Genomic DNA, 21,850 nt, shown 5'->3' on the forward strand with positions numbered 1-21,850 from the left:
TCCCCTAATTGTTTAAATGGAGAGCTTTCAGAATCTGGGCTATCAGGAATGTCTGAAAAAGAGTAATTCTGTTGGATCTCTGTGTGCTGAAAAATGTTGTTCCTAAATACTTGGTTTAATACTGAAGCATTTTGTTTATGAAGCTGGCCAAGCAGCTTGCAAGGAAAATCAGTTATAACTTCGAAACTTTCCTGAATCATTTACTGCCAAGCTCCAAAATTTAGACCTGAACTTGAGATTTTATTCTTGAAAATGTACTATGTTATCTGAATTTAGCCATCTGCATCAGACACCTGCTGCAGCCTCACTGAAGATGCTACTAAAGGAGACATGAATTAAGAAGAAAACCATGTGTTTCAGGTGTTCTGTCTCTGTCTGTGCTCCTTAATATTGTAGACTGAAGCTCTAGGAGGCAAAATATTTATTTTTCAAATAGCTGTGGTGATCTAGTGAACATAAACAGATAAGTGTCTGTTGACATGCTGATCAGTTTTGACTCATCTTAAATCATTGAGAGCTGTCTGACTTTTTCTGCTTTTTTTTTTTTTTTAATTTCAGGTTCCCATTGTTGCATTAACAGCAACTGCAAGTCCCTCAATTAGAGAAGACATAGTGAATTGTCTGAACCTAAAGAATCCTCAGATCACATGTACTAGCTTTGACAGACCTAATCTGTACTTAGAAGTTGGACGACAGAGTGGAAATATTCTTAGGGATTTGAAACAGTTCCTTAGTAGGAAAGGAAGGTAAGGATTTAGGCCGTTTAGATATACTGCAGATATACTTGAGTACTTAACAGGTTATCAGAAACTGGTAGCAGTCTTAAACTGATCTGGTGGGGTGGAGCTTGGGCTCTCACCCCAGCCTGCACCCGATATCATGTTAGTCATTCATCATATCTGCACCCCTGCCTTCCATCTTCTCCCATTATAGGAAAAAAAAAAAAAAAAGTTTCAGGTATCTCACAGTTTGCTTGCAACTGAAGGATCTTCAGGTTCATTTGGTGCTTGGAGAAGCTTGCAGCGTTGTAACAGTTTGAATGACACTGATGAATTGGCTGGTGAATTCCTTGCTAAACATAGTTGTACGTAATAAGTGAGTTGGTTATGAATTTGAAATCAGATTTCTTTGAGAAGGCTAATTGAGCATAGCACGCCCACCAATGTACCCATGAGTGTGGGTTTCCTGCCCCTTTCCTCTCCTTGTCACTAGCTACAATGTTTGCCTCTACAGCAGTATAAATACATTTCACTAATTTGTATGTTGTTACATATATACATACATTGACCTTTTAAAAATGGCAGCTGTAAATGCACATTTCCTGATGACCTTCAGAAAATGGGAGGCTTTATGCTGTTAATCCAGCACAGAACAAAACCATCTGCTTTTTGTAAAAGGCACTAAAGATCACCAAGTAACTTTCAAGTCTATTTTTACAAAGAGTAAACAATTTGTATGTAAGTACCCAATTTTTGTAGAAGGAGAAAAACACCTCTTTCTTGCTTAGCAAGAGCTCATTGTCAAATTCTTCACTTGAGACTGTGAAGTCTAAAGATCAGTCTCAACTGCTGAAAGCTGTGTGCTGTGTATAATCTGGGAGCACAAATTTCCTTCTGTTTGATACAGCAGCTTCACGAGAAGGTGCTAACCTGTTTTTAATCTGTGATACCTCTAACATATGTGAGGTGATGGCATTTCATGCGAACTGGTATTATCTCTGCATAACAATATATAAAATAAGGGAGCTACAGAATTCATATCTGTTTATATCTGAGAATCTCAAAGATGGTGAACTGCTGCAAAAAGCTGCATTTCCTTTTCAATTAGGGCAAGGCAGAGTCTTTGCCAAATGGTGGCATCTTCTGTTCTGCATCTTTATGCACTGTTATTACTTTTAGCAGTTCTACGTATGAGTTTGAAGGCCCCACTATTGTCTACTGCCCTTCAAGAAAGGCCACTGAACAAGTTCTGTTTGAACTGAATAAACTTGGTGTGACTTGTGGTGCATACCATGCTGGCATGGGAATTCAAAAAAGGAGAGATACCCATCACCAGTTCATGCGGGATGAAATTCAGGTACTTGGGAAACAAAGTTTGTGTATTCTTATATAACTGTAGTTATAACTGTAGAGTTTCTGGTAGAGGAAAGAATTTGGAAATATCAGCATGTTTTGAAATTACTCTGTACATCTCCTGTTCTGGGAAAGAAATTTGTTATCTCTGTTGACAGTAATATGTTTCCTGGTTTATGTTTCAAATTCCCTTAGTAAATCTCTTAACGTGTATAGCACGTGAAGAAACTGGTAGCTAGAATAATGGCTTCCCAACTTCAGTGAGCTACTTTTTTTTCTATTGCAGCTGAGCAGGCACAGAGTTATCTCAAGGTTTATGCTGTTCTTTTTCAGGGCAGGTTTATCATCCTTGGTTTGAGAATAACTATCTGAAAACACTCTTAACGTTTGCCATGCCATAGCATCACTCTCACAACTATAATCCTGTGCTCATGTTATGACCAAAATCTGGCTCCTTATTAACAGTGAAGTAGAATTCAAGTGTGAGTTTGAAGCTGTTGTACTTTAAGCTGAATTTTTGAGTCTGTGGCAAAAAAATGTCACCGACAGCATGAGCATTAATAGAAACAGGAATGTACGTTCTTGTTGATCATTTCAAAACATAGAGTGTGTGGCTTCTGTTTTGTAGTGTGTTGTGGCTACAGTGGCATTTGGAATGGGTATCAATAAAGCAGATATCCGGATGGTTATTCATTATGGTGCCCCTAAGGAAATGGAATCCTATTATCAAGAAATTGGAAGAGCTGGTCGTGATGGGCTTCCTGCTTCTTGTCACGTCTTGTGGACTGCAGCAGACTTGGTTTTAAACAGGTAAATGACTGAAGACTGCTGCTTTGACACAGATAGCTAACACGTCTAAAGAAAGGAGGATGGGTGGTTTGGCTGGTAATCATCATGTCTTTGTCAGCATGGTTCCGACAACTTTTATGCATACTCAGTGCTGGGTACTAGGTACATGGCTTTTATTCTACAAGATAGTAGACAATGCAGTAACATTAATGAGTGTGTCTTGGTTCTACTTATGCTTCCTGAAAACGTTTTGCAAGGCAGACAATGATGAGACCTGGTTACTTGGCCTGTAAATCATCAGACCTCTGTATAAGATACATTAGCACCCTTAAGGAGTGCTGGTGCTGTAGAGCTGCCTTCTTTTCTCTTCCTCTCTCTGTATCTCCTGCTCTCTTTCATGTGCTCTTTCTTGCTCAGGTTTGAACATTGTGCAGATGGTAGCTCAGGTTTGGCTCGTGCAGCAGCTCAGAGCATGGGCAAAGTGAATTCTCCATAAACCCATAACAGTACTCCCATGCTGTGTTTTTGTTGTTGTTGTTGTTGTTGTTGTTTTTTTTAATGTTTCCTGTGACTATTATAAAGAGTATTTCGTTAGACAACAGGTGGATGTCAGGCATATTTCGCTGTTGGTGCGGTGCAGAAGAATAGTGGTCAATATTAAGGTTCTTCTTTTTTTCTTTTGACTGGGAGGCATCTTCTAAATGAGATACACAATGAAAAGTTCAGATTGTACAAACTGAAGATGTTAGAAAAAATGGAGAAGTACCTTTCCTCAAACAGCTGCAGAAGAAAGTGAGTACTGCAAACCGCATGTTATTGCATGTAACTTAAGTAAGCATTAATAAGAGTTGTTGTGACTGTCACAAATGTAGCTTGTAAACATAAGGATTCTTCAGTATCAAGAAATATAACCTTCAGCATATCTATATGAATGTTTCAGGTGTTCCTTATTTACTTCTCTTTAGTGGAATCAGGGCCAAAATTGTCTCCGCAGTGAATTAATTATGCTGATTTCAATTCTGTTTTCTGCAATGAATTTAATGAGTAAGTTTTTGTTCTTTTATTTAATTCCCTGCATTCCCTTGGGTAGAATCATCCTGTCTCATTTTGAAGATAAACAACTCCGAAAGGTCTCCTCTGGCATTATGGGCACAGAAGAGTGCTGTGATAATTGCAGGTGCAGGTAAGTGTTCTCCCCTTAAAGGCTGGTACAAGAGGATGTGTTCTCTCAGGCTGACTTAAGAGGCAAGCTATCTGAAATAATTGACTTTTTATGCATTTGGTTTTGCAGATGTTGAGCCTGAAGCTTATCTTTGTTTGAACAGCTGTCCCTAACTTGCTATTCAATAATTCAAAAAGCCATGAGGCAGGTTATAAGCAATAAGTTCTGGGTGGGAAAACCTGTAAACAAAGCATGGCCTCAGTTCCCAAAATGGTTTAGAGCAACTTCCTCAGACCGTGCAAATACAATCACTTTATGAGTCCTGTTGGGTAATTAATCCCAGAAGAAACTTCTTGAAAGTGGGATCCATGTGTCTCAGGTTGAATTGCCTTAATGTAATAGAGCTGCTTTCTTGTTATGGTGTGTGCTGACATATGTTCTTTCCAGCATGTGTAATAATTTCTGAAGCGCTGAAGGGGAAGCCAGGGGATCAGTAGCCCTGCAGATTTGAGTAGAAACACTTTCCTCTATCTCTTGTGTACATACATAAACAGTTTGCTGAAGCTGTAGTAAATGATCCGTTGTTTTTGCTGGTAGCATAACACTTTGTGATCAGAGACGAGTTATGACAGTGTGTTGCTCTCAACAAAAAATATACCAGCATGGTTACATTTCCTATATGCTCAAGGAATAAGGAAACTGTCTGGACCCTCTTCAAACTAACCAAGAAGAGAACTTATTGGAGCGATCTTAGCTTGAATTTTTTTGCAGTTACAGTGGTGTGCCCCAGTAAAGGCCCACATGGTGAATTTGTATTGCAGAACTCAAATTGTTTGAAATGGAGAACACTGTCCTCTTTTTTGAAAGTGTGTTTTTTTGGATAGGTTTTTCTACTCAGTAGAAAAGGAAATGGGGTAGTTCTTTCCTTCTGTTGTTTTGGCTTTGTGTTTAATGGGAAGAAAGAAGCAACCTCTTGGCTATTATATGCAGCTAAAACAAACAAACAAAAGCAAGTTTTATACCAAAGACTGTCCATATATTCAAATACTAAAACCAGAAGATGGGTGAGCTGACATTCTGTCATAGCAAGTATCATGAAGAACTGTTTAGTGTTTGGCTGTGCAGCTGTCTTAATCACACATGACATTGATCTTGCTTGGTCTCATACTTTCAGTTCTAGTTCTTTACACTTATATAAGCAATTAATGATGCCTTTAAATGTAACTCAAGATGTGTATTTTATTCGGTTACTACTTAGTAGACAGTGCTTGACAAAGAGGAGGCTTGGTTTGTTTCTGCTTAAGTTTAGTTTTCTTTCTGCCTTTCAGAACCTCTTGTTTGGCAACCTCCAGTGATTCAGAAGGTGGTTTACAAGACTTTGGAAAGCAAGCATATCAGCTGCTTTCTGCAGTAAGCGCCCTGGAAGAGAAGTTTGGAACTAGAGTTCCCATTTTGTTTCTCCGAGGTTCTGTAAGTGATATTAAAAATTGTTTGCCCTCTGAGAGAAGAGGGATCATTATGATGTCCTGCCCTCTTTATTGATAGACAATACATTCATACGCGTGTGTATTTTAGTACCTTTTTCTTAGAGAGCTATGTAACTGGAGAGTTAGGATAGATTTCCTGAAGCTCTTCAGCAGCACTTCTCATGCAACAAACTAGATTGTTGCCTTTAAATGCAATGTCAGTAAATAGAGTGAATCTCCTAAGCATGCTGTACTTAACCTTCATGTAGGTACAACAAAGGAACGGCTACTGCCATTGAGCTGCTCTTCTCTTAGCTCTGCTTTTCTAGAAGGTGCAATACTCAGCCTGTTACATGGGCCAAGATCTCAGCTTAGACATGTGTTACCTGTGCATGTTTTGTGGGTTACTTTGTTATCAACAGTTGTATATTAACCCAAGTACTGACAGAGGTTCTGAAGCTCTTTCTGAAAATCTTGAGCTCTTACATTCTCTATGGCAAGTCTGTGTTTGCAGAGGCAATTAAGTGATTTCTCAGTGAAAACTCATTATTTCCATTGTCCTGAAAGGAATAGCCTTTCTAGAACTTAGAACAGACAGATCTCTGCTTGGTAGTGCATTGACTTGAAGAAACAAGATGATGACTTGTGTTCTGGCTTTGTAATGCTGTCTGACTTGGAGTGCTGAGACAGGAAGTAGCATATTATGATGAGTGTAAATGATTTATGCCTATCTTCACATGCAGTGCATTTGGAATACTGAGGAGAAATGCACCAGAGAGAAAACACAAGAGTAAGAACAAAACCACTTCAAATGTTTGCAGTCTGGAAAAAAAAAAAAAAAAAACAAAAAACACAACACGTGCAGTACTTGATAACACTTAGTGAATGGTGTCATGCTTTCTTTGCATTTAGTAAGAAATCTGCGAATTATCACACAAGTGTCATTATAGATCTTTAAGTAGTTTGAATAATTTTTTTGCTAGGCATTATTGAGAGAATTGTTAATCATGCCAAGCTTGCACTCTAATATGGAATAAATTGTTACTGCTTATGAGAACACTTTACTCTGGGCTAACATAACCTTTAAAAAATGTGGGTTTTTTGCTTTTTGCTTCAATTTCTCCTTCTCTAGAACAAATGTGTGAAATAATCCACCGGTATCACTGCAAGTTATACATGCTGTTTCTATCTGAAGATGAGTGATAAATTGCTTCAAAAATTTATGTAGGTGCTGAAAAACTGATGCTTTTTAAGAACTTCATGGTATCTTTTTACAACAATCAAGTCCAGGTGGCCTCCAACAGACTTCAGGTAGACCATGGGAGGGACCATGTTTCACTTCATATTTGAAAGCTGAGTCAGGCCATAAATGTGAACAAGGTCCTCTGGGAAACCCGTAGTTAGAGCTGCATTGACAGAAATAATACACTAACTCTGCTAAACCAAGAAGAACAGGATGTTTACAACTGAGCTCCTTTTATCAGCCAACATATGAATTTATAACTGTTAGCAATGTTTTTTTTTTTTTTGTTAATAATAGACTTAGTGATTGGTTGCCAATGGCTGAACAATTAAAATTGTAGTTTTGGCATAGGACTGACTGTCAGAAGCCAAAATGACGTGACGTTGCTCATCCTGAACATGGCTGAAAAGTTTACTGTGTTGCATTTGATTCCTTTTATAGAGATATCCATAGTTGAACTTGCTCTCAGAGTTAAACCCGTATTCTGAAAATGTGCAGCTACTGGAGTAAATAATGTAACTGCAGAACTGAGAGGAATGTTGCTATGCTTTCAAATAATTCATTTTAAGAGTTGAATGAGGGCTGTCTAGACATGAGATTGTAAAACTTGGTTTTTACTGCCTCCTGGAGAGGTGACTGACTTCAATTCAGAGTCAGGACTCGGTGCCAAAGTGCCATTGTGCTGCAAGCTGTGTCCCCCTTCCATGTGGCTGCCATTCCCTGGGTGCTGACAGCTGAACCAAGACCCTCTTCCTGCTGCTTCTCATGAGCTGAGCAGGACTTCCTTGTCCATCTCTTCCTTGTGAGCCCTGAGGACGTGATGGAGCTCAGCAGGCCTCCCTGTGCTGACCATGTTGAGAAATAGCATTTTATAGCTGAGAATTTGCTTTGTGAAAGTGTTGTAGTGTTCTTTGTTGCAGTTTCTATAGAAATAAATAGGTGGCATTACTTTTGGAGCAGCCTGTGTATATACTAGAGCACGTGTTCTGCATATGTATATGCATGTTTTTGTAATTAAAAACAAGGCATATTTGACCATGTGGCTCTCTCTATGGTAGGGATGGTCAGCACATGGGCAAATGACAGTCTGAGGCACGTCTTCCTGCCGCTTTCTTATACCAGTGGTAAACTGAAACTTATTTCCTTCTAAGATGCTTTTACCTTTTATCACTTGGGCCCCTCTTCGTTCCTTGTTTCAGAAATGCTCTGAACTTTTCAGGTTCGTGAGAAGTTTCTCGTTGTATGGAAGGGGCTTGAAGCTCTCTGCAGTCCCTTTGGGCCTTGAGATTAGGGGATCAGAGAGGACCTAGATGTGGGTTTGTTTTTTTTTTGCTTCTAGTCTCAACGATTGATAAGAGATGGTGATACCAACAACCATTCCAAACAAAAAGAAATGTTGAAATGACTGCGCAAACATTGTAACAGGCAGCTGAATTAGAGGAGGAGCAGTAGAGCATGCATTTGCAGTCAGCTTGTAGTTGTTTTTGCACCCTTGTCCTGTCCTGTAACTTACTCCATGTGCAGAGACAGTTTTACAGTTTTGTCATATCAGTGTAGTTTGTCTTTTGAAGTCATAATGTTTTCAAAGCACAAAAATGGATTACATTAGCAAAGGTGAAATCACTCCTCAAGTGACATTCAGCAAGGTGATAAGCATGGTTTATGCTCATCATTGAGTTGTATTAAATGTGGTTGTTGTGATTACTGTGTAAACGTGAATGAAAATTTTTTTTGGCTTGTGACTTTGCAGAGAAGTTCTTCTAAGAAGTTTATGTTCTTGGGGACATGTTCCTCATATCTCATGATATTCTTACAGGATATATTGAGAACTTCCTTCCAGACGGGCTGGAGAAAACTGACGGATTCTCTCAATTTCAGAATTCTCAGCGTCTGCCAGACAGATACCGGAAACACCCTCTGTATGGTAGTGGAAAAGACTGGACAGAGAACTGGTGGAAATCGCTCAGCCAGCAGCTGATAATGGAAGGATTCCTCAGAGAAGTCTCTGGGCGTAGCAAGTTTGCAACAACGTGCGGGCTCACCCAGAAGGTACTTCTTGGTGTGAGTCTACCCATCAAAGGCTTCTGACTAATCTATAGCAAGCCATATTGTCTTTTCCTTACAGGGGAGAAATTGGCTTTTGAAAGCTGAATCTGCCTCAAATCCAAGTCTTCTGTTACAGTCCAGTGAAGACTTAAACCTACAGAGAACTCCTAGAAGGTAATTATAGCGTACGCTTCCTCTTAAGCACTCTATTTTTATCATCTAGGTTATCAGCCCCTGAGGACTAGTTCTGGAAGTGACAGATTGGACAAGAGATTGCTGCAGTGGACTTAGCAGCCAAGGCTTTCCCTTTGGTACTAGTATAGTACTGGGGGGGAAAAAAAAAAAAAAAAAAGAAAAAAAAATTGGAAGATCTGCTGAAGGCAGGAAATATTGGAGGAAGGTTTACTTTTTTTTTTGCTGTTGAGTTACATAATTGAATTGGTCTTTAACTAGAGCAGCTAAGACTTTGTTTTCCCGGTTTTGCACTTGACCTATATTTTCATAAAATTTAGCTTTTCTGCTTCACATTCTCAGTCCATGTGTTACATGACTGTGTTGCAAAAAGAATTGATTCAGCACAAACGTGTGAAGTTTGTCTGTGTAGTTACTTCTGTGAAATCTTAACTTTTTCAGCTCTTAGTAAGTAAATCTGCAAAAGTGTTAAGGCTTTCTTTTTTTAAGTGGTGGTCAGCTGGTTTGCCACCAGAGTAAATTACTTCAAGGAAATGGCAGGTGAAGTTTTGCTTTTATGTTCTACTTCCAGCTGTACTTCATAAACAGTGCTCTGTTTGTCTTCACAAACATGAGCTCAGGCCAACTCTTTTTGAAGTGAAAGATGAAGAACTGGAGGCTTTGCTATAGTAATAAGTGGAGTTGGAACAGAGTACTTCAGTGCTGGACACCTTCTCAGATGTCTCAATTGTAATTAGTTATTTTTCAGCAGTGTAAATTCAAACTGCCAGTTTTCTTTTGCCTTCCCTTTTTTTCTGTTGTGACTTTTTTAGCTGCTGTCTTCATGTCTTCTAGAAGAAAAAATACCTTGTTTGTTTCTAAATAGGAAGTGGCAGAAATTGCACTCAGTGCAGACTGGGAAGTTGTTACTTGTTTTCTCTAGATTAAGAATCTTAAAAATCATTTATTCTTATAAAGACAATTTAGTCACAAAACTTTGATTTCTCATTTAAAAAAATCCCTGTTTTTTTCTGTATGACAAAATTTTATGTTCCTTTTTAGCATTATTATATTTTCATCAAACTTTGGGGTCCTCAGTGTTCTCTGTTTAAAATAAATAAATAAATAAAAGTGTATTTAATAACTTAAAAATAAAATAAAATTGTTATTTGCCCAAAGTAGCCTTATACAAAGTTCTACTCAGTTTGCTTAGTGAAGTATACAGCGACCTGGCCATTTAAAAAAAAATTAACAAATAATTCAGTCAACTCAAGTAAAAAGGAATCCTGTTTCATTACAGCAGCAGACCTTCACCTGTGGTCTCAATGCAGCGCTCCCCAGACATGAAAGGAACCAAGCAGTCACCAGTTAAGCAGGTCTGTATGTGTACAACTACTCTTGCGTTCTTTGGCCCTTCCTTGTTTGTATTAAAAGTCTTGCAAGTTTGTCATGGTGTCACAAATGTATGTTTTCCTGCTTACAGCAGCATCTCTGGAAAATACTGTACAATTAGCATACATTTGTCTCATTCTTCTGTTTTTTTTTTTATAGATGTCTTTATATGAAATGTTTGCATATGAGAGAAAAGCTGGAACTCTTCCAAAAAGCAATACCATGATTAACAGGTGCGCTCTTCTAAGCATTATTAGTACAGATGTTGTTGGTAATGCAGTCCTTCAAACAAATATTACATCGTGAAGTGACCGTAAAAATGTTTGATTGTAAGTAATTAGTGTTTAAAGAAAATAAAGTAAAAAAAGATGATTTTAAACTTGTAGAGCAAGTTTTACTAACTGTAAAAGTGCAAACTTTATAACTGGCTTCAAATCCAGTAGGAAAAAAAAAATAAGAAAACTTTGATAAAAATGGAGTAACTGCAGCTTTATATTGGGTACTTTTAATGTGGCCATTCTTTTTTTTTTTTCTCCAGTCAATGGTTTCTATGTCATGGCTGACACTGGAATGGATTTTAAATTGTGATTTAAATAAGGAATTAAGAATAATAGTTTTCAGTGAAATATAATTAAGCCAAAAAGTTGGCAAGCTGTGACTGCATCTCAAAGATGGCAAAACTGAATGTATGTCCCTTGCAGTGATTATAAGTGAACATGTAAGTTTAGGTTTCTGCCTTTTTGCGCTAATCTGGAGAAGACTGAGACAAGCCTGGGTTTCTTGAGGTCAAAAGAAATAAAACAAGCTTGTGCAAAGGGCAGAAAAAGTAATTTGTTCTCTCTGACTATGTGTAGCTTCAGGTTTAAACCTATCTTGCATTTGTGATAAATTCCATTCTTCTTTCCAACAAGCATTCTGATGCTTGCAGAAGACAGGAAAACCAGAAGTCATGTAAGCTGGAAAATTGCCACTGTAGCTGTATGGAGAAGAGCCATTTTAGGGACAGCTGCAGTCTAAAACAAGTTATTTTGCACTTTGCTCAGCAAAACAAGTAGAAGATACTTATTCTAGTTTGTCTGCCTGTGGTTATTGCTGTATAATGATGGCAGCCTAATTAGAGGTAAAATTTCCTAAGCACGTGAGCCTGTAGGCTGGCTGCTGTTATGTTCTTTCTATGCAGACATGCCTAGAGGTAGCATCAGCTAACTGCTTACAGCACAGCAGCTGTGCCTTTGTCACTGATGCTTTTAAAGAGATTAGCTCTTTTGGGCAAAAATCCATGTTACTGGCTATTACTGGCTACGGGTAGAAATGCAAGATGTCCCTTTTGGATGCTGCCAGAATAACATGAATGGACAAGTGCTTCTAAGAGTACACTTTCTAACAGTACAACCATCCAGATGCAGGTAGTGATATGGGTGGTTTGTTCACAAAATGGCAGTGTTTATCTGAGGTTTTTTTTTTATAGCAAGAGGCTATTTTTAAGTTATAGGACCACTCACAGAGGAGTTTTCATGAATTCGGCTATGTGATATTACTAATTCTGCTCCAACCAGCTCAAGTCCTGTATCAGTGCTGCTACTAGCATGAGATGCTGGCCACAATCTGACTACACTGTTAAATAGCAGGCAAAAAAAAACCCTCAAAATACAAGAAAAAAAGCAAAACAAGTAGAGCTGCTGCTCACTTGAGTGTTATACAAAGTTTGTGAATAAATTGATCAGACACAAGTGCTGACTTATATACGTAACTTTCATCAGTCCCACAGAGTGCTCACCAGTGAAATCTCCTTTGAGGTCCCGAGTATCTGTTGTTTCATCCCAAGAAAATAAACTAGAGGTAAGTCTTGGGAAGAGAGGATATCTGTGAACTGCAGTCAACCTTAGAGCACAGTTGTACTGTATTGGAGCAGCTGTCTCGGGCAGCTCTTTGACATTACAAAGATGTTACGAGTAGGAGTCCTGAAAGAGAATTTAAATGTTAAGTTCTTAAAGGGTTGCAGGGTTTTTTGTGTATTAGTGGAAAGATTAGAGAAGCTATAATTTTTCAGCTCATATTTGAATCATTTCTACATGCTTGATTTAAAGCTTCTTTATGAGAATTTGGCTGTTCTTCACAGACTGCTCTCTATGGCAAGTTGCTGACTGCTAGACAGAAGGTAGCTAATGAGAAGGTAATTCCTCCTGCTGTCTTGGCAACCAATAAGATCTTGGTGGAGATGGCCCGAACAAGGTAAAGCCAGCATACATACATACTAGAAAAACTCAGGAAAAAAAAATCACAAGCCAAGTCATGTTTTCTTTCTGATTTTGTTGGGTAGCATGTCTCATTTGTAAAGGAGTAGCATTTTTCCTGATCAATTTAATTTGTCTAGAACCCTTGTAGAGTACTTTCTAATGTAAGTTAGAAAGCTGTATATATCAGACTTGTCTTCATTCTAGTGTTGTTTGTTTTTTAAATAAAATGCCAGCTTTGCATGCATCTCTGTAACCAAACTTCCTGTCAGCTTGACGGTCAAGGAGGAAAAAGTGCGTGTTCTCCAATTTTTCCCTTTCCAACTTCTCTTCAGTGTGTTCTACTTACTTTACTATGCCCATACGATAACTCTTGATACAGGTCAGGAACTGTCTCTTACATGGATAGGTGTGTAGCACAGAAGAATAATAAAAATTTAGTGTTGCTCTCAACTACTGAGGAAAAAAAAAAATTCTTTCATTGTAAGAGAGGGTATCACAGGGTAGATCAGTATTTAATGCATCTGAAGAGCCTTTCTGAGCTCTGTGCAGCATTAGATAAGAGGAGTACTTGGAATGTGTAAGTTCTTTCACGGAATATCTCTAGACTTACATGCTTTCAGGAGGGAATAGCAAATGAATAATAAATGCGGTTAACACACACTGAAGTATTAAGTAGTGTATTTGAAATGTTTGCTGTAATCAAGCTTCAAGATACCGAAGTGCAGGCAGAGAATTTAATACCAGAGATGATAGTACATGAATAAAATTTTCAAGCAGTGACTGATAAGTCTGTAGTCCAAGTGCGTATCATTGAGACACTTCAGGATTCAAAGCATCAGTACAGGATATATCCATGCCTTTCATTATTTATCCTGGACCAGGCCTACAACTGTTGAAAATGTGAAGAGAATTGATGGTGTATCTGAAGCCAAATCGACAATGTTGGGCCTTCTCCTGGCTGAGATTAAGGATTTCTGCCAAGCAAATGGTTTGCAGGTATGGTTTACTTTTTAAGTGTCTTCTAGCATGCAGGAGCCCTAAGGATCATAATTTTTTTTTTGTAGCTGTTGGATTTCTCCTTCAGTGTTTATCCTTAACACAGTTTTCCCATCCAGGCAGGGCAACCTTGCTTATGTATAGGCCATTCAAATCCAAATGTGCTCCATAGTAATGACATCAGGACCTGGCTGATGTTACGGATTGGTGTCGTTAGGCATACTTATAAAGACCACCTGTCTAACCAGATTGATGGTACCATATTATTAATAGCTTGAAACTAGTTAATTGTGATAGGGGCTTGGAGACAAATGGTATAGGAAATGGCCCCCACCAGGTTATTGCTTCAGTAGATTTTGATGGAAGGACTCATCTTTGTTTCTGTAAGCTTTTATTCAGCAGATTAGTACAAGTCCAATGTCTGACTTTGATCAACACTGTTGATAAACTTTTGAGATTTCCTATTAAGTAGCTCCTCATCAGTCTTGCCCTCATAATAGTAAGAGATAACACCAGAGAGGGACTGTGGAGCATAGGATTGGAGGTGATGTGCAGCAGTTTAAGAGGCTGAATTCCCATGTAAATCTGTGGATACTGGGATTAGAATGTCTAGAAAGCAAGTAGAGCAGTAATACTACTTCCCTCATGATTGAGGTAATTCCTCACTGCATTAAACATCAAGTCATATTTCTCTTTAAGAGAAAGCTCATGTACCTAGGTATGGGGATAGAAACCATTCCTGTTTTTCAAGAAATGTTTGTTAAGCTGAAGTTGAAAATACACGGAGGAATTTCCAGTACAAAAACAACAGATGGAATACCATAGTTTGTTCTGATGGCATAATTTTACATGTGTAATGAACACTAAGTTTTGTGCTGACATGCTGTTCTTTGGCTTTTTCCTCTCGAGTTCATTGGGGCAGTCTCATACTTGTTTTATTAAGATGGAAATATATGAGTACACATCCTGATTCTCTTTGCTTTTTTTGTGGTCAAAAACAGTCTGCAGGGTGATGAATGACTCCATTTCTGTTACTACTTTGGATAATGGGAGGTTGATTCATTAGTTGTTACTGAGATATAATCCTTTTACTCCTCTTGCTCTCACTCAGACGGACATATTTCCCAAACCTGAATCTACAGATCAGAAAGAGACATCTCCTTGGAAGAACACTAAAGCTCTATCTCCCTCAGAGCATGTCACCTATGTCCTGTTCCAAGAGAAAAATCTCTCCCTGGTAAGCTCCTCCTTATGGTGGTCTCTTCCTCTTTGAAAACTAACAGTGGTGATATTTTACCTAAATATGTAGGGGATTTGCACATGTGTTCCCTTAAGTCCTCTGCCAGTGTTGGGAGGGGTAGCTGTAAAACACCAAAGTGGTATCTTTTGGCAGGACATGGGGCATAATTTCTGCCATTATTTTATTGGCACGTTTTAGTAGTTTTGGGCAATGTGCTTTTCTGCTATGGGTTTTAGTTCTATCTAGCACTGTATCTTTGTCTTCACACAGTAAGGGCATTTAGAAAAATTTCCTGACCAGGAAGCCTGTGGTGAAAATACACAAAGCATGGGGCTCTATCCAGTCATGTCCTTAAGGCTGATAAACATCACTAACTGTTGCATCTTTAGATAGCAAATCCCTGTTCCTCTGCCTGTGCCATGTCCATGTGTTAGACTGTAATGATGCAAAGTGAAGGTCACACGGAGATTCAGTGCAAAACAGTAAGACTATGTGTCAGTGTGGCTTTCTCATTCAGCCCTTCTAAAGGTTTCTAAAGTGTTTCTTGATGTGAAGAAAAGCTAAGGTCAAGTTGCACCTAAGTTGTTCGAGTGCTATGGGGCCTGTGGCTAAACCGATATCCTACCATGTGCCCTGTAAAGATGAGCACCATGAGTCACTTGATGTAGTGTCCTTTACTGCTTTTTAATTCTGCAGTAGAAAATTGTAGTAGTTTTGAATTTTATTTTGTCCTTTTCAAGAGTATGGATAATACCTGTCTATAATTACCTAGGTAATTGCTAGCTTAAAGTGCACGCAAGGGCTAATTAACAAGAAGCAATTGTATAGTTATTGGATGGGTAAATTGGTACTCTGCTTCCATTAATCCTCAATTTTATACACGGTTTGTGTATTATCCCTGGAGAAATCATTAAAAACATGAAACCTGGTCTTTGAAGGCAGAGAAGTAACCAGTTTGAAATCTCTCCTTGAAAAATGAAAGTTTAGATGGGGTAAGTTTCAGATCTTTCTCTTCAGTGCAAGTATTTCCAGATAATTTATTGAACAAACTTGAAATGGGAATTTGTTTAGGTACTGTTAAGCATGTTCTTCTCTGGCACTGTTAATCGTGTGGACAACTAGCAGGTCAAGTGCATCACAGCTACTTAGCAGGAAACATCTGAGACTTTGTCAAGGAAGTACCTCACGAAACAGGAGCTGTGTTGATGCTCAACTATGAGACAAAAAGCATCCATTTCTTTTGTAGTAGAATTTGCTGGGATTCAGCTTCTATTGAGGGTGGAAAGTGGACAGTGTTTAGTTGTGGCATAGGAACGTGTGCTATAAAGCAGGCTGAAGGTGGTCACACAGCACCATTCCTGACAAGAGTCTGTTTTTGTCTGAAGTAGTCTAAGGTCTCATTGTGCTTGTGCTAAGAAAAGTATTAATCTTGAGAGAAATATGCTCTTTGTGAGCTGGAAAATAAATTTGAGAAATATTAGAAGAAATGAAGTGTTCGTGAGTTGGAGAGTTGTTGCACAGCTAGCTATATGCTGGTATTCCTGGTTGATTTTTGGGGTACAGGAACTTGCCAGGCTTTCAGTTGTAGCAGAAGTGTCTGAAATACCTTAATTTTCTCTTCCTTTATTTTCCTAGAGGACTATCAGTGAGACCAGATCTCTTCCTCTTACTGAGGTTGGCACTCACTTGTTCCAAGCGGTGAAAGCTGGCTATCCTGTCAATCTGGAGCGAGCAGGTTTGACTCCTGAAGTTCAACAGATCATTTCTGATATTATCCGTAATCCTCCTATTGACTCAGGTGAGCATCACAGCCCGTCTGAAGCTTCTCATGGTAGTGACGTGCTAATGAAGGGAATGAAAATGATCACAGCTCTGCTACTGCTTTAGGTTGCACCTATCATTTTTTTGAAGACTTGTGGCTATAGCAAGGCAGAGTACTGCAAAGACAGTTGTTGCTTGCCTTTCAAGTTGGTTTCAGAATGGGGCAATCAGGCTTGATTAAAGATCAAAAGAAGGTAGCGCTCCACAGGTCCTTCCATTTGACTGTATTGTGCTGGAAAAGATCCAGGCACCATTCTTAAAAGTGTATTTATTTACTGAGTTGAAAGGCAAGCTAAGAAATCGGTCTGGCAGAATCTTTCCATATGTACTGGCTCATGGACAATATGCTGAAGCAGAGCTGTAAAATTTCTGCAGTGAAGCTCGTCTGCAAATTGCATGTTTATGAGGAGGAAGCAGGACAGTGCAGGAAATATAGCTCTTCATCTTAACCCCGTTATCTGGTACCATGGGCTAGTTCAGAAGCTGGAAGCAACCACATAAAGATTTGTGGCTCTGCACATGAGGCACTGAAAGTTCAGTCTCATCCTTGGAGTTGAACTACTTAAGTTTGCAGAATTCTTCTCACTTGCCACTTGCAGTTCTCCTGTCCCATGGCAGATTGATGTGTCCTTTTCGCAGTAGTTACAGGCCCAACCGGACTCTCTCAGCTTTACTTTCTTAAACATACTGCTGTGCAAGTTCTCTTTCCAGCACAGCAGAAGATGAGAGGCTATTCAACCTATGTATATAACCTTCATCTCAAGAGAAAATGGTTGACAGGAGAGGCTGGTTAGAGTTAGGGTGATTATGATGTATGATGTGAGATGATGTGTTTCTGTGAATGAGTTGGGAACTGATCCCATGAACTCGTGATGTAGCTTCTTATGGAACTTCTAGACTTGGCTTGCCTTAATTCATCCTTTCCTGAGAAACAACTGATGTATTTTACAATATAAGAAAATAGTCAATTTGAGGCAGGGCAGTTAAAAAAAAAAAATAATAATAAAAAAAATAAAAATTAAACTGTATTTATATTTTGTTTTTCCAAGACACCACCAAAATTCAAGCCATTAGAAAACTTGTTCCAGCAAATATCGAACTGTATCTCATCCAGATGGCTATTGCATTGTTGGAGAAAAAGGATGGCTATAAATCTAAGTATGGTTCAGGTGCCAAAAGGATGCTGGTGTTGTCAGGCGGACAGCAGGAAAAGACAGGAGCAGACCAGACAAGTAGGGGCAAAGCTTTGTGGAGTGTAAGAAAGGTTAGTAAAAATCCTATAAAACTGGTTTTGTGAAAATGTTTTGTCTTTTTAGAAGCAGGCCAAATGCTGTTTGTTGTTGCTGTACGCAGTATTGCTTAGCATCCCAGTCTACTTTTTCCTCAGCTCTGAATAAGTCGTTTGCTCCTCTGAGATTTGACCAAGAGGTTCCTCTTCTGAAGTGCTGACCTAGCAAAAAAATCAGCCCCTGGTCAGTCCTGCTGCTGTATACCATTGTAACTGCAACTTAATAATGGGCTCAGAGTAGGGATGTTCATCTTCTGCTATTGTCCAGCCATTCAGGAAGTGAATGTAAAAGATTCTCTGTAAAATCCAGGAGTTTTGAGTAGCTGAAATAATGGAAGAATATGAAATTGAAATTTCTGCCTGGTATGAAAGCTCTGTGTAAGCTGGACCATTTATAGACAGTCCATGTTCTGCCTTTATTGGTATCTCATCACCAACCTAATGTAGGAAAACTGAATCCCTTTCTGTCTAGAAAGTTCTAAGACATTCAAGAGTGCCTCTCTTGCTCAGGCCACTGGATGTAGCTGTAATAACAAGAAAAGTGTCATACTATAAGTCTGAGTCACTGGGAGGGAAATACTGAGCTTGCTACTGCAGTTTAAAAAGGTTAGGCTTGACTTTCCAGCCCCATGCTTGCCTCTCAGTGTCTTCACAATTTGCAGTTGAACACTTGATACAAAAGGCTGCCCTCTGAGTTGCTTTAAGTGGGATTGGTAAAATGAAATTGCAAACTGTAAATCCTTTTGCTGCCTGCATGCACAAGGACTTGATGTCTGTTCCTTACAGAGGTTTGGGATGGTTTCTTTAACTCGGGGCAAAGATAATGTTTCATGCCTTGCCAAATTGATTGTTTCTTGCCTCCCTGAGTACTGTTTTGTTTCTACAATAAGTGTCTGAGCATGTTTATTTTGTTTCCCAAAGTTGACCTGGCAGTTCAATTGTATGAGCTGTGATAACTTTTTTTTCTCTTCCTGCTAGTGATAGCTGCTGGAACTGGTAACAGGGACATACTAATAGAGATCAAGTTAATGTTGTACAAATGAACAGACTGCAAATATCAGAAAACTAATCATAATAGACTTCATTTCTCAGAAGAATCCTCACTCTAATAATTCCTTGTAGCAAACAGTTTTTGAAAATTGCAATGGATGTTTTTTCTTTTTTTCTTTAACATTATGTTGTTCATTTGATAGGATAATTTGACCAATCCTACACTGAAAGAAATGGATGAAAAAAACCATCCACAAGTGGTGCCCTTGGCTTCGGTAAATATTAAGGTGTTCTTAATATAATAAGTCATGCAGTAGCCATTAGCCATTAATGGTTTTCTAAGTGAGATTGAAATAATGAATCAGAGATGTGTAGTTAATACAAAAATCTTAGCTTAACTTGTTTCCATCAGTAACGCAGAGGCATGATGTAACAATCACAGGTTAATAGATCTTAATAATGTCATTTTTGGCTATCACCTTGGCTTGAAAAACATGTCTGAAAATCATAGAATCATAGAATGGCCACAGCTGAAAAGGATCTCAAATGTCATCTAGTTTCACTCTCTGCTGTGAGCAGGGTTGCCAACCCTGACCACAGCAGGCTGCCCAGAGCCATATCCAGCCTGGAAAATACAGCAGTGGTGACATGCAAATAAGTATTTTGAATTATTGGAGCCACTGGGACAGAGGGTATATTCTTCTTCTCCAGAGGAGGGAAAAAAGAAAAAAGAAAAAAAAAAGAAAAAAAAAAAAAAAAAAAGGCCTAAGTGAAAATTTTAGTTCCTTTATTTATAATGAATGCATCTCATTTGCTCTGATTTGATTTTGGTGAAATGGATAAGAAATAGCTAGGAATATTGCTAAGGAGAGGTGTTGGAACTCCTTTTTATAATCAGACTAATTTACTTAGAAAAAATCTAGTTTGTGCTCTAATACTGTGATAGATGTAACAACCTCCTTTGTTACTGTCCTATGCAAAGGCCTCCTGGAGCACAGATGATGCCCAGCCAGGTAACAGGGGTACAGCAGACCACGCAGAGCCCATTCAGTTGGCCTCCAGGAACCAAACCGCCCTCAGTACTGACAAAGAACTGTTTGTTGACACTCAGCCAAAGGTGAGGTTGCCAGTAGCTCTGCCAGGAGCAGAGCAAAGAGGTGGTGATTTCAGTGTTGATCTTAAAGCAAAATCCAGCTTCTGTTTGAGCTCTTTCTTGTGCATAAACCCTTACCCTGAATTGTCAGCCAGTTTTTCATGGTAACGTGCTTGATGCAGAACAACATGTCTCTTGTCTTGCCCTTGATGAGCATCAATACACTGCTTCTATAGAAAGCACCCTGCTTTAGGAAATTTTTCCCTAGTGGATCTTGGCAGCCCTCTAGTGGCAGGTGCTTCCAAACACCTCAAGGGAACATTCGAGTCCTTCTCCAAGGTTGTGTTTGATTGCTGCTCTTCACACCAAGGATTTCTGCAGTGGTGTTCATGTAAACAAGCTGTATGAGCACAGACACTGCATTTCTCTAAAGGTTGCTTGTATGGCTCTGACCAGCATCACTTGCTGTACAGCATGTCTCAACTTCCCAGCCTCAAACTGGAAATTGATGTCTGCATCATGTTTTGTGTTTGCAAATCCGTTATTCTGGTTAGTTTATCCCTGTCCTTTACTAAGTTTGTAGGTAGGTATAATTATTAAACAACACAGCAGCTATGTTACCTGAACCACTGAATGTAGTGGAACATTATTTACTATTGATAGCCTCGGAGAGCTTTCAGAACATGAGTCAAGTCCATTTTTCTGAACCAGGAACAAAGGGAATCAGTGTAATGGTTTGTGCACACTTCCTACTCCACCTGAGCTTGTGCTGGGAGCTTTGATTTACGTATCTTTTGCTATTGGCTCTTCAGCAGTCTCTCTTCTGGCTGTAGATCAGTCCTGATGCAAGTCCTTCCCAAGAGATGAACATCTCAACAGAAATCAATCCCTCCATCATTTAAAAACTGGTGGCTGAATGGAGAGTGGAAACCCATTTATCTCATGGCTGTGTGCTCTTACTGGAATTCACGCTTTGTTTCTGTGGCATCCATTGAAAGATGCACTGTGGAGTTGCAAAGAGCACAGCATGGTCTGGAGAGCTGATGCCCTTTCTGGTGAGAGGGTGAGGGGCAAGCACCTGTGGCATCATAGGTGGGCTTCAGTAGTCATCAGGGAAGGTAGCTGACACTTGGGTACCTCAGCCTGGTAACACATCAGCAGAGCAGTTGGCCTTCGCCCTTGGTGTCACACAAAAGAACTTGTTTGCTCTTTTGACAGAATTTTTTTGTTATGTTACAGTACAATTCCTGAGGATAACACTGGCAGAGGAGTGCCAGTGCTTTATGGCAGGCCTGATGTTTCCCTGCCACTTGCTCATTTATACAGGCAGCTGCTTGAAAAAATCCCTGCGATTGAAGGAGACACAGGTCTTCCACTGCCTTCATTAAGTTGATGGGTGTCTCCTGACAACCACTGTTTGAGGTACAGAGCCGTAAGTTACAACTGAATATAGAAATGTTTTTTGTTTTTTTCATTTCCCTTTTTCTCTTTGCAGACCTCCCAGCTGCCAGGTAAGAGGAAGGTGCCTGCGTGGTTTGGAGCCTCAGCAGCCCCTGTTCTCCCTGTGCCTCATACCAAGAAGCCCAAAGCAGATACAAGAAGAGGGATCTTCAACTGAAGATTAGTTTTTTAAGAAGTGTTTTCTAAAACGTGTACAAATGTTGACTGTATTACAACAGCGGCTCTTTTACACGAAGCAGTGATGCCTGATCCTTTTTTTTTTTTTTTTTTTTTCTTCCTCCGTTGCGAGAGGCATCTGAACTGAAAACCAATTCTGTGCTTTTTTTCACTGTGTGAAATCCGTCATTAAACCAATCCGAGGCAGCTGCCTCCAGCAGCCACTG

The 21,850-nt window shown here is 39.2% G+C and overlaps 1 protein-coding gene across 6 annotated transcripts in view; it reads left to right on the forward strand.

Moving 5' to 3' along the window:
- WRN (WRN RecQ like helicase) overlaps positions 1–21,843 on the forward strand; it is a 42,163-nt gene extending 20,320 nt beyond the window's left edge. For 4 of the 6 annotated variants that reach the window (XM_085221821.1, XM_085221824.1, XM_010709606.4 and 1 more), the window contains 19 exons: positions 559–746; positions 1,899–2,076; positions 2,701–2,882; positions 3,552–3,653; positions 3,952–4,044; positions 5,352–5,493; positions 8,611–8,781; positions 8,858–8,952; positions 10,250–10,325; positions 10,501–10,574; positions 12,102–12,180; positions 12,461–12,573; positions 13,460–13,574; positions 14,686–14,811; positions 16,450–16,612; positions 17,685–17,899; positions 19,117–19,188; positions 19,896–20,030; positions 21,502–21,843. In XM_085221821.1, coding sequence (XP_085077947.1) covers positions 559–746; positions 1,899–2,076; positions 2,701–2,882; positions 3,552–3,653; positions 3,952–4,044; positions 5,352–5,493; positions 8,611–8,781; positions 8,858–8,952; positions 10,250–10,325; positions 10,501–10,574; positions 12,102–12,180; positions 12,461–12,573; positions 13,460–13,574; positions 14,686–14,811; positions 16,450–16,612; positions 17,685–17,899; positions 19,117–19,188; positions 19,896–20,030; positions 21,502–21,624 — 2,442 coding nt within the window. In that variant the 3' untranslated portion in view covers positions 21,625–21,843. The remainder of the gene's footprint in view (positions 1–558; positions 747–1,898; positions 2,077–2,700; positions 2,883–3,551; positions 3,654–3,951; positions 4,045–5,351; positions 5,494–8,610; positions 8,782–8,857; positions 8,953–10,249; positions 10,326–10,500; positions 10,575–12,101; positions 12,181–12,460; positions 12,574–13,459; positions 13,575–14,685; positions 14,812–16,449; positions 16,613–17,684; positions 17,900–19,116; positions 19,189–19,895; positions 20,031–21,501) is intronic. The other 2 variants (XM_085221823.1, XM_085221822.1) reach the window with 2 other exon arrangements.
- Positions 21,844–21,850: the final 7 nt, after the last annotated feature.

The sequence above is a fragment of the Meleagris gallopavo genome, chromosome 4 (assembly GCF_905368555.1).
Source record: "Meleagris gallopavo chromosome 4, MGAL_WU_HG_1.1, whole genome shotgun sequence".
Classification (NCBI taxonomy): domain Eukaryota; kingdom Metazoa; phylum Chordata; class Aves; order Galliformes; family Phasianidae; genus Meleagris; species Meleagris gallopavo.